The 13,586-nt window shown below is 38.7% G+C and overlaps 1 protein-coding gene across 1 annotated transcript in view; it reads right to left on the bottom strand.

The window, feature by feature from the left end:
* The window catches only part of LOC117459933 (cGMP-dependent protein kinase 2), a 62,914-nt gene extending 58,994 nt beyond the window's left edge, over nt 1–3,920 (bottom strand). Inside the window, exon 1 of the mRNA XM_034101102.1 lies at nt 3,799–3,920. Coding sequence (XP_033956993.1) covers nt 3,799–3,920 — 122 coding nt within the window. The remainder of the gene's footprint in view (nt 1–3,798) is intronic.
* Between the last annotated feature and the right edge of the window lie 9,666 nt (nt 3,921–13,586).

The following is a 13,586-nucleotide window of genomic DNA, read 5'->3' as shown; positions in this document are numbered from 1 at the left end:
TTGGTTATAAAGGGAACAGATGTTGTAATGTAATATAATGAAATATGGGAAATTTCCAGTAAAGCAAAGACCAATGACATCCCACCGAGGGCTCAATGATTAATCACACAAAAAAAGGGTAATAGCCACATTGGTCCACAGGGCAAAACGTAGTATGTTCACAAAAACATCCTCTCAAATTGTTACATGACTAGGTTTCTTTCTTTCAGCCTGTCCTCCTACAAAAAACGACCAAATAGGTTGATTGTTCCGCAGCTTAACACGACCCAGAGTCACGTTTTAAAGTGTAGCACCTCTAGTAGTCGTATAAGAAACAACATGCTCCCGTTGATTGCAAACGCTCCGGAGATTATGTTATTCACAAATAACCCTCTCTGGAAAATCCTAAATTGTGCAATAGTTTGGCCATTAAAATGCTTTTTGATTAGATTTCTAGCGATAAGTGTATATTGTACTTTTATAATCTACGTCCAGTGGATGTGTAGGATCTATAGTTTGATAGATATTACGAAGATGATTTCAGGTCTCACCAGGAGAACGTGTATATGCGGCAGCTTCCATGTAAAGTTAGCGTCAACCCTCACGGGCTGAAAACAGTATTTTATGAATTGTGTACAATGCTTTTGTGTTTTTAACCTTCGATTCGGAGAAACAAATAGTTTTTTCGGAGTTTAGACACTACCGAGTTTCTGAAGACACTACACTACCCAGAATCCCCAGCTATCGTTTGGGACTACAACATCCGCCTTGCTTTACAAACCCCGTGATTCGTCCTCAAGCTCTGTGATTGGATGTTGGAGTGTCAGTGCGACGAGGTTACGCTGTGCGTCAAACAACGCTTTGAAATGGAATGGAACCACGGCAGACTATCCAAAACTGGACTCGGACGTTTTCATATTTCCCATAATTAGAAGTTGCCAGTATTACACTGTGTACACCCCTGGAGGTTTAGGGGATATGAAACACATTGGTGTTATCAAATGTAAAACATATAATGAATACATGGGTGAATTAATATACCCACATGACACCTAAGGTCAGAAGAGCTTTATTTAACAGCTGGTCTTGTGTCTGTGACCCCTCCTGCTGTTCATTGATAAGCCTGAAACATACACTTGTCAAGGTTCAGAGGCACATTTTGCAAATATGGCAGTAGCCATCGATCAGCTTAAGATAAGATAAAATATACTTTATTCATCCCAAGTTGGGAAATGTTTTTGTTACAGCAGCATACTACTTTGTTCTACTCCACTACAATTCAGAGGTTAGCCTGGTATTTTTACTCCACTACATTTATTTTTGTTACTTTGAAGATTCTGATTAATGATGTGAAATATAAACAACCCTTAAATTAGACTTTAGTTACACCTGACTCAAATTCAGGGAAGTTGATTGTCAAGTGCCCAAATAGACTATGCAATATATTGGACGTTAAGTATTTTGTCAGACTTCATATTTATCTGTTGATAACCCCAACGTTTTTTTCTTATTCAAAAGAAGACCTTAACTTAAAGTCATCTTTAATGTTTAATTAAAGCCTTATTAGTTTGTCTGTTTTGCACATCCTCCTGTTAATATCTTTGGACGTCCTGCACTGAACTGTTTTATTGTAGAGATCACTCCAGTATCTTCTTGATATTTTCTATTCTATATTTCTATCATTGACCTTCTACTTTCCCCCTATTTTGTATGTAGGCTACTCTTTATATTTAAATGTTTTCATCAAATATAACTTATTCAACAACTAAATTCAATAACGTGCTTCAACCATTAGGCGGTGCGGGTTAAAAAACCAGTGGTGTAGTTAATAAAACATAATAATATCAAACATAATACTATTATTAACTTTATTGTGAAATTAAAACAGAACGGTAAAGAAAAATACAGTTTGAGTCTCTCGATTTGAAGCTTATGCATTGTACCATGAACCTGTATAGACCTGTAACAGTCAACTGCATGAGGAGTTGGAAAGGTAATTCAGTAAATCAGTAATATCTTTAAAAACTACAAGTCCTTTTCTATCAGCTGTGCACCGTTATGGTGTAAATACAGCCTATCTACCAATTGGATTAAATATAAAAGTCAGCCGAATTAGTGTTGATACTGCAAGGAGACGTATTGTGTGAAAATAAATGGAAGATGTTGTTTAATTGTTGATATATTTATGATCCACATCACGTATTCAGTTTCGGCGGCATTTCTTCCAGTTTGTCCAAAGGTCTTCTAATCAGGGCTCTATAAATAGAGAACTACCGCAGATGTGTAATATTTAATGCAGCCGAACCGTGTATTACAATGCCGTTATGTGATGACTTTCAAAGAGAAAAGCAAGAACACTCGGAATAAAGCATTTTTTTTTTTTTTAATGTTCTCCGATTTCATATCGGATAAACACCATATCCCAACATGCATTGCGGCTAAAACATCCAGGATTATGGGTAGTTCGATGTTTTAGCCTATCAAAACCTCTGAAAAAAGAAATTTGTCTCAGAGAAAGAGAAAAACCTATGGGAAAAACACAAAAGCATTGTACACAATTTAAACCAATTAATGTTGTGTAATTAACAAAGAATATTTTATTCAAAAAAATTGCTGAACTGAATCAAAATAATATTCAACCTGAAACATTATTTCAAATACTTATTTTTCTTTTGAATACATCATTGTATTTTTCAAAGTTCAGGATAAAAACTTGAACTTTCAAATACATTTTATTTTTTTGAATGATCAAAACGTATGACCCTGAAATAGCTCCATAAGGATAAACTGATGTTTTTTAGTGGATGAGTACTGCAGATATCACTTTTAAATAATTTGATCATTGGTTTTATTATGAAAACGTCGAGACCGGAAATACTGTTTTCACCCCATGAGGGTTGACGCTAACTTTACATGGAAGCTGCCGCATATACACGTTCTCCTGGCAAAACCTCAAATCATCTTCATAATATCTATCAAACTAAACCTACACATCCACTGGACGTGGATTCTAAAAGTACAATATACACTTCTCGCTAGAAATCTAATCAAAAAGCATTTTAATGGCCAAACTATCCTACAATTTAGGATTTTCCAGAGAGGGTTATCTGTAACGTTTGCAATCAACGGGAGCACTAGAGGTCGAAGACTTTAAAACGGGATTATAGGTCGTATTAAGCGCTTGAACAAACAACCTATTTGGTCGTAATAAGGGCTTGAACAATTGACCTATTTGGTCGTATGAGTTGGAGGACTTGTTGCTTTTCCTATTGATTTCTTATGGCCAGTGTCAGTGAATGATAGTATAGTTTAGCCATTATAATGCTAATTGATTAGATTTCTAGCAAGAAATGTATTGTTTACTTTCAGACTCTACGTTCAGTGGATGTACACATCTATAGATTGATAGATATTATGAAGATTATTTCAGGTCTACCCAGGAAAATGTGTAAATACTACATTGTCATGGTAACAATAGAGGTCAACCAGGATAAATGAAAGGTTCCTCCAATGATTCATGTTGATGCCCATTTTCTATTTACTAATTACAGACCGCAGTGAGACAAGGACAAATTATTTGCTACTATATTACAGCAAAAAAGATTAAGAAGCCATTAAGCCAAAGGAGAAACTGGATCTTTTACATGTATGGAATTTATGTTGCTAAAATACAAGTAACATTGTACATTGTATCAACCTCTTACCAATTCCAGAGGTCAAATAATCTGGGCCACATTCAGAATTCAGAGGTCATACTGATCTAATCCAACAACTAATCCAACAATAGGTTTTCATCAAGGTTTTAACTTTTATTCTGACCTGAGGATGTCTTTGTCCAGGCCTGGGGGGTCTGTGTGGATGGAGGCCAGGCAGCTGTTCTCCTCAGCCCGCGGGACTTTTATGGAACCGTTGCCCATGGCCAGGCATTGGCCGGCCACCATAGGAAGCCCTGAGTGTCCCGCTGAGTGTCTGAGAGGAAGTCACTCTCTCCTTAATGCATCCTCGCTGAAGTGTTCAAACGTTCTTCAAAAATGAAAATGACTGATTAATTATTTTTTGACTGACAACAAATGTATTTTTCAGGGTGACAAAAACACTGCCACAAACAGTGCTGAACCAGCCTTTACACACTCGACTGCTGTCAGGTGGACAATATTATTCATTCAAGTGTTAAAAACTTCCAACTAAGCTTCCACCTTGCACTATCTGTTGTTTATCCCCAAACACATATCTAATCAGGTTTAAGCACCATGCAGCCTTGAATTTCTACTAATGTCTGTACACTGAACAAAATAAATGTAATAAAGAAAGAGAAAAGTTCCATGATTTACTTACAGAGTGACTGAGGAAGGTGTTGAATATGATCCTCCTGATGCTCTGAAACACCACTCTGTGTTCAGAGTTTCATGCTATCTAGAATCCAGTTGCGTCCTCTCCGGTTGCCGTCCATGAGCTCAATGACTGTGCCGGGAAGCTGCAGGGGTCTCCACCACTCTGGAGCTCTGCTGGTGAAGAGTGGCAGCCCCTGGTGGGCTTCTAGTGTTTCACATGTTCAGAGTGGGAAAGTGGGAGACCAATAAAATCACAATAACAATTTGTAGAGTAACTGCATAAATAATAACCTAGGAAAAAAAATTCTGGAGAGGGTAATATGAAGGTGATCAACTTGAATGCCCCCTCCCATTGATTTGATGTCTATAGAAATGAATAAATAAATATAATCATGTTTTCCCATTATGCTTTTTGTATGATTTTTAATAAAAGCAGAATTTGTGTCGAGTTTAAAGGTCACCTATCATGCTATTTTTTGGCAATAGCATAGGTCTCAGATATATATATGTTTATAAAACGGACAAGTCAAATTGAGCAATCTGATTGGTTCTTAGCCGTGATATACTGAGCGTATACCACGGGTAGAATTGTAAATGACTTTTCACAACAAGTCAGTATCCCTCCGCGTCTGAGAAAAACAGTATACCGTTGGGCTGAAAAGCAAACTGCCTGCAGTTTGCTTTTCATACTGGAACAAGAAAGCAGCGGAGAAGTAACGGGGCAGAAACCCTCCTTTGTACGCAGCGGTACAGACATACACATCAAACGGCAAAACATATTCAGTGTGCAGTTCCTTTGGCATAAGGGCAGGGATATCTAGATACTTTCCAAGGTCTGACATCATGAATTGTTCTACTTTTAAAGCAAGCAACGATGTTTTCAAATCTGTAATAAAAGAGGTCCGCAAAAACACTATCGGCCAATCAGATTGCTTGATTTGACTTGTCAGTTTTATAAATATATTTACATTTCTTCCGTTACGGAACAAACTTACAAAGCATAAAATGGAAACATTTAAGATGAACTTCGACCTCCGGGGGGTCTCACTATGGAGGAGTGGATTGAGCAGTGCCTATCTCCAGAAAAAAAAGCACCTAAACGACGACATGCTGGAAAAGTAACACCATTCAAAAGCTTTCTGATGCGGGTCTTGAAACAAAGCAGAGCAATTATGACCGTTTGTGGCCATAGATGCGAAAGCTCTCTCTAGAGCTACTGGAAGCCCAATCTCGGGGACCGGAGAAAGTGGAGCAATATTCTCACCACGCCAAGCAACAGCCTAGAACAACCTCAACAAGTAACCACGTAAGCCATTCTACTGATGCTGGACAGGTTTTCAGTGGCTGCAGAATAAACGGCAACATACAAATGAATGTAAATAAATAGCCAAATAATGGATCAACGCTCTCTGTCTAATATGTTCGCTAGCTGTTAGTGTTGTTGCATAGCAACCACCTCGCACTATGTTTCGCGCAGAAGGCAACGGAGGGACTATTTTATTTTGAACATCATTATTTACTAATAAAAACTATTTAAATTAGAGTGTGTATTTTTTGTTCATATTGCCACACTTGGTAACCGTTTTATAAAAGCAATAGCTCACTTCAGGCCGTGATATATGCTCATTATATCACAGCTAAGGGGGTTGTCGACCCTCCGCTTCGCGTCGGGCCGAACCACGCCCCTTAGCTGTGATATAATCAGCATATACCACGGCCTGTCGTGAGCTATTGCTTAAATATATATATATATATATAGGATATATATATTAAAATTAGGGCTGTCAAGTTAACGCGTTAATAACGCGTTAATAACGCGTTAATAACGCGTTAATAACGCGTTAATAACGCGTTAATAACGCGTTAACGCAAAACATTTTTAACGCCACTAATTATTTTAATGCGATTAACGCATGTGTATTTTTTTTCCTCGGCCGCCCCGTAGTTTCAGAGTGCATCGAGTTTAAAATACCATCTACAAACTGATGCTGCTGACAGCCCCGCTCCTGCCGCCTGCTTGTGGCAGACCACACTTCCACGCTCACCGGCAGGCACCGACTGGCCATCGGGAGGACCGGGAGGGTGTGTGTGTGTGTGTGTGTGTGTGTGTGTGTGTGTGTGTGTGGCCCGAGTGAGCGAGGGAGAGACCTTACGTGCATTGTTGTTGTTAGCATTGGGTGCTAGCTAGCTGCGCTAACGGATATAAGGAGCTGTTTAAATGAAAACAGAGGAGCGCTCTATCCACACAACTGCGCCGAATACTTGACTTTATGCAGGCAGCCAGACAGTGGGACATTGTAGGAGAAGTCAGCACACTCATGATTGCAGCGTCCAGGCAGCTCCCGTTCGAGCATATGCCTTGAGTTGCGCATAGCTCCAACGATCCAACACACACACTGTTTTCATTTAAACAGCTCCTTATATCCGTTAGCGCAGCTAGCTAGCACCCAATGCTAACAACAACAATGCACGTAAGGTCTCTCCCTCGCTCACTCGGGCCACACACACACACACACACACACACACACACACACACACACACACACACACACACACACACACACACACACACACACACACACACACACACACACACACACACACACACACACACACACACCATTTGTATTGTATGAGAGGTTCCAGGTTGTTGTGTTTAATATTCATGAGAATATTTGTCATTGTTCAAATGATAATAAACATTAGCATAAAGCATATTTGTCCACTCATATGTTGATAAGAGTATTACAAACTTGAAAAATATTCCTCTAAGGTACATTTAGAACAGATAAAAAATGTGCGATTAATTTGCGATTAATCGCGATTAACTATGGACAATCATGCGATTAATCGCGATTAAATATTTTAATCGACTGACAGCCCTAATTAAAATATAAAAATCAAACAGATCACCCATTCTAGCCATGCCTCATATCCCTCTATTTCTCTTCCTGTTCCAAACGTGCTGATGCTGGGTATAAACAGGTCTCTCTTGAGAATGAGACCCTGTGTCTCAATGAGATTTTCACCTGTATAAATAAAGGCTAAATAAAAAAATAAGGCTTTTTTTTTTTAACTGAAAACAAATAAAATAAGAGGGGGCGGAGCTTATGCCGGCATGGCAGATACTGTCTAACATGATGCGGTGATGAAACGCAAGGATTATTACTGAAACAGTATGGAGCTCAAAGGCTTTCTCTCTTGCCAAGGTGAGTTCCTTTTTATTTCCTGCTTCTTCACAGACATGCTCTCTCCAGTACAGGTTAGCTCTGAGTGTTAGCGATGCGAATGTTAACACCGACCATGTTAAATACAAAACAGTCGGGCATTGTTTCTGATAGCAACGTTTCTTATAGTGCTGTGGGTCCGCCGCCGATATTACGTCATATCGGCCGCAAATCCGGATCAGCTCCGTTGTAGCCCAGTTTTTAGAGATTTGGGTACGGAGGAAAAGAGAGAGGGTTTTATTTTCTGAAGCTCCTTGAGTTCCTTGACACATATTTATGTATAAAATACATACAAAAGTGAATTTGGCATGATAGGTCCCCTTTAAGTTACAAATAAGTGATCAGACGATTGTAAAAGGCTTAATAGACCTCACAGCTCCAGATATAATAATCATTTAATGCAGGAGACACAAAACATAGACATCCACTACAAAACTGTACACTTGCATACATCTTTTTATTTTTTATAAAAACAAGGTACATTCAGAGAGAGAGGAACTATTGTGTAGACATCCACGCGGATTAATATAATGTTATCCTGTATGGCTGGGAGGAAAGAAACCATGATGCACCTTGAATTAAACAGAACAAAAAAACGATAGAATGATAGTTAGTTCATGGATATATTTTACATATGTGCTCTATTGAGCTGAAAGCATCTTAAAGGAAAATTGAACAAAAGGACAAAATACATTTTTAAGAAAATTCCCTGAACATTTTTTTCATGCCTTTTAAGTATTTAAAAAAGATCCCATCTGTATTTGTCAGTAGTAGTAATCATGTACCTTTCGTCAAAAAAGTGACAGGTAGTGTGACAAGTCACACCTCTCCCTACTTATGCAAATGAGCTAAGTCCCGCCCCCCATTGCGAGACCCTTTGATGTGATTGGGTACAATCCAGGGTTTCCGCTAGGATTTTTTCTCGCCGGTCAAATGTCCGGGCAGAATTTATTTTACCCGACTAATTTGAAACTTACCGGTCATATTTCAATAATAATAATAATAGTTGTGTTGCAGAGTTTCCGTTAGCAGGTAATTACCGGACTATGAGCAGATATGCTTCAGTTTAAAACTCAGTTCACGGGGCTCATTTTTATATTGCTTCAGTTTATAATCGTAACAGAATCGTACATTATTCAGAAGTTTACATCAACTTTGAATAATAACACGGGAGAAACGGATCCTCTCTTTCCCTCCCTCTCTCTCCTGACAGCACGTCAGTTTCCCATGGAGCTCCTGCAGCTCGCTAAACAGAGGGCGGGGCTTCAGGTGATTCTGCAGAGCTGCGTGTCTCGGTCAGACTCAGCAGCTGATCTGATCTCTCTCTCGCTCTGGTTACACTTCACTCGCGTTTATGTCAATATCGATCAGATCCAGCTCTCCTGATCGGCCTTTATAGAGAGCACCGATCAAACTATTAAGAGTGAATATCGGCCGATAATGACCGGCGGCCGATCGATCGGAGCCTCCCTAATTATTACCAGACATTTTGACCGTCAGGTTTTGAATTTACCGGTTTTTTATAAATGTTACCAGCTAAAAACCGGTAATTACCGGCTAACGGAAACCCTGGTACAATCATGTTAATGAGCTAAGTCCCGCCTCCCATTGTTCGAGATCCCTTTGATGTGTGTGTTATCAGGTAGGTGTGAAAAGCCCCCCTTTGTTGTCTAATTATTTGATGTGTTAATTAGGACAGACTCTTTGAAGTTATGTTGTCTGGCCCCTGTCCCCTCACACCCCTTTGTAGTCTAGTCCATTGATGTGTGTTATAACAGGTAGGTGTGAAAAGCCCCCCTGTGTAGTGCCTTTGTTGCCTAATTATTTGATGTGTTGATTAAGGCAGACTATTTGAAGTTATGTTGTCTGGCCCCTGTCCCTAAGAGCCCTTTGTTATCTAATCTAATTAGCCTTTGATGTTTTGCCCTTTGATATGAGGTGCTATAACAGGCAGGTGTGATTTCACACTGGTGAAAGCCTTTGATGTTAATCGAGGTGTCTCTTTGAAGTTATGTGTGAGACTGTCTACCCGCCCCCTCCCAGCCTCCCCCCTTTTCACCACCCCCATTCCTGTGGCTATGAAGCCAGCAGATAGTGGGGATGGAATTAGACGAAAATAAATACGCTCAAACTAAATAACAGGCCAGTCATTTCCAATCACCAAGTCACCATTCAAAAAAGAAAAATGGCAAGAGACGCCTCGAATTTGGTTTAATCAGCCTGTGACAACTTACCCGTCCGGAGCGCCAGTCAAGAAACGAATGCAGCAGCAGTGCGGGGTTCAGAGTAAAGCCGAAAGATCTGTGCACAAATTTATCTCCTGCCCTCTTTTCTGGTAATGTGCACGTTCATGTGTGTTGGAGGAGGTGCTCTGTAAGAAAGTCTGAAGGAAGGGGCAGGATTTCTCCCCCGGTTTGACTGCAAAAGACTCTCACTCAAACTGGTTTCTCCAAAAAATGACATACCCCTACCCTTAAGAACAATTAACACACACACACACACACACACACACACACACACACACACACACACACACACACACACACACACACACACACACACACACACACACACACACACACACACACACACACACACACACACACACACGCACGCACACGCATACACACACACACACACACACACACACACACACACACACACACACACACACACACACACACACACACACACACACACACACACACACACACACACACACACACACACACACACACACACACACACACACATTGGAGTTGCCCCTTGATGTGAGGATTTGAGATAAGCAGGGGATGTTAATCTATATGTTAATTAAGACACTCACTAAGACACCTAAAAAACGTTATTGCCCTCTCTAGATCTGATTCCGTTTTTGTTTTAAATGATATGTGAGTGCTAAGGATGTTTCTTTTACAGTTTTTGTGAAACTGTTAACTACAAGGAAGTATCTGCTTGCAAAGAGGGTATTCATATTAATTTAAAGATCTTATTTAGGTTTTAATAGTGATAACTAAGGATGTTCTCTTTAGTTGTAGGATTGTGAACTAATGTATAATTACTTTTATTTAACTATAAGAAAAGTCTCTCTGAAGAGGGGAAATAATAAAATATCCTATTACCCGCATAATCTTTGTCTTTTTTAAATAATTACTTTACACCACTATAAGGAAACCCAATATGAAGCTGTCTGAGGTTGTGTGGGTGTAATATTATATGTTGTTGTAGGCAACAAAGAGAAGTATCTTTTAAAAATGTGTGTTTCTACAATAAAACAGTTTAGTGCTGGATGTTCAAAGATATTAATAGGAGGATGTGCAAAACAGAAAAACGAATTAACCTTTATTAACACATTAAAAAATACTTTAGGTTAAGGTCTTCTTTTAAACAAGAAAAAAGCTCTGGGGGTATCTATCTACAGATGAATATTAAGCCTGACAAAGTACTTAACGTCTAAAATATTGCTTTCCTGCAATGTTAACTATGTTGAAACACTTATTTTAAATGATATTATACACATTAATTATACTCTTATGTATGTAGATAGAATAAGAAATGTGCAGAATATGACAGTTTAATGGTGGAGGTATACAGTACACACATATTGATAGATGTCTGTTGAGGAACCTGCGACCCAAGTTGTGTATAAGATCAATACACCTTAGAAAACCTTGAAATCTTGAAAGGGATATGCAAAATAGCCATTATACAGTTTTTAATTAACTATTAGTAGAGAATAACGAGTAATGAATATACTTTATAAAGATCTGCAGATAAATGTTTAGTCTTCTCAAGCACCAACTATCAAATATCTCTCCTGATTGTTGGCACTTGACAATCACCTTCCCTGAATTGTATTCAGGTGTAACTAAAGTCTGCTTTAAGGGTTGTTTATATTCCACATCATTAATCAGTATCTGCAAAGTAACTAAACTAAATGTAGTGGAGTAAAAATACCAGGTTAACCTCTGAATTGTAGTAGAGTAGAATAACAAAGTAACAATGAGCTGTCGTGTGGGTATATATTAATGCTGCCCATTATGGATACAAGCGATTTTCACCCATTTAGTAATTACATGTTTTAAATGTGTACACACCAATGTGTTTCCTATCGCCTAAACCTCCAGGGCTGTACACAGTTTAATACTGTCAACTTCTACATTTGGGAAAAAACGTCTTTTAAAACTACAATTCCCAGTAGAGACGTGCCATAGAGAACATGTTGCGAAACACAATAGCCAGCATGTGTAGTTCTGGTGGGGCGTTCGAGTCCAGTTTTGAATAGTCTGCCGTGGTTTCGTTCCATTTCAAAGAGCTTGACGCTCGGCGTAACCTTGGCGCAACATCACGGGGTTTGTCAACGGGACTGTAGTCCCAAACGATAGCTGGGGATTATGGGTAGTGTAGTGTCTTGGGCCATCCTAAATCTCGAAATGTCCCGTCTGTTTCTGGTGACTTTATTTACGGCTAAAAAGCATGCTAAAATGCCCAAGATTATAGAATTAAACGAATAAATAAAAACAAGGATAATTGTGTGCTATTGTTGAGTAAATAACAGTGTGTTATTTAGAAAAGAATAACAAATTAGAAGGAAGAGATTTTAAAAAATACAGATTTCAGTATTTTGAATCTCTAAACCCCATTTCTTTTCCTCAAAGACGACAAAAAAAGTCCGACATTATACGATTTAAAATAAAAACAAATAAATAAAAAGATAAAACACTGGCATGTAATACGTTAGAATAAATAGAATGGTTTTGAATAATAGATGACAGTAAAATCTACTTCACTTTACAGCCCCGCCCACTTTTGGGGAAACCAACGCTGTCATTTGAACGGCGATCAAGCCTGAAGCCACAGAGCTCTTCTGTTACTGTCCTTTCTTCTTAGAGGAAGTTCAGAAACACGTAACTCTGGATTTGTTTTATTGTTTGAGGTGCAATGAACGACACAGCAGCTTTTTGGCATGTTAAAACTATTATGTTCTGCCTCGCACATGAGAGTAACAGCTGGCGAAATTACAGCCTCGCCTACTGATTTTAATTTAACCATATATCGAGCCCGATTGTCGATTTCAAAGGTGTGCTCTAAAATGATATTTATAAATGACTATTATCATTATTATAAGCAAGACAATAAATGGCAAAGATATGTAGAAAATAAACGTATTTCAGATACGTTCATAAGGAACGTAACCTGGGAGAAAACATGTTTCTAGAAGATATGTAGAAAATAAACGTATTTGAGATACGTTCATAACAAACGTAACGTGGGAGTAAATACGTTTCTAGCTAAACGTAATTGAGAATGCAGTTTAGTTCTGTGGGAACGTAATTTTTAGGAGACAGGGTTGATGTGTAGCAACAGTGCTATATCTGAAGTGTCATTCATGAACCTATTAATATTCCAAACCCATCTGACTGGAGGAAACTTGGCTAACTGACGATACGAAAAACATTTTTTTTTTCGAAAAATAAGTCTCACAAGAAGCCTCTAAATGAGCTCATGTCAAAAACGGGCACTTGCTATTTCTGCTCATAACTCACAAAAACGATCATTTATAATTCATACTTTCTGCACAAAAAACACATTTTCTGAATTCTGCGATTCCACAGATTCCATGGGTATACACCCCATCACTACAGGCAGAACATTAACCGAGCTAGCAGCCAGAACATAGCAAGTAAACAATATCATTTTTCAAATCAATGACAATAATTAGGTCTTACCTGGGCTGTTTTGTGATCAAAAGTTGTGTTCAAAGGAATAAAAACGCTGCTCAGGGTTAATCCAATGTCCCTTGTCACTTTAAAATGGTTACTGATAATCAATCCTTTCATTCACGGCAGAAGAGTAGGTCCTACGATTAACAGTCCGTGGCATCAGCTGCGGGAGATGCAGTTTACGCATAGCTCCCCCTCCGCAGGTGTAACGTATTTACGTATTTTGAAACTGCTACTCGATTTGATTGGCTCTAACGATTCAAAAAAGTTGTCAATCACCCAAATCGACCAATGGGTTCCAAATCAAATCAAATCAAATCAAGTTT

This window comes from Pseudochaenichthys georgianus, chromosome 15 (assembly GCF_902827115.2).
Source record: "Pseudochaenichthys georgianus chromosome 15, fPseGeo1.2, whole genome shotgun sequence".
Classification (NCBI taxonomy): domain Eukaryota; kingdom Metazoa; phylum Chordata; class Actinopteri; order Perciformes; family Channichthyidae; genus Pseudochaenichthys; species Pseudochaenichthys georgianus.
This window is presented reverse-complemented; position numbering and strand designations above follow the sequence as displayed.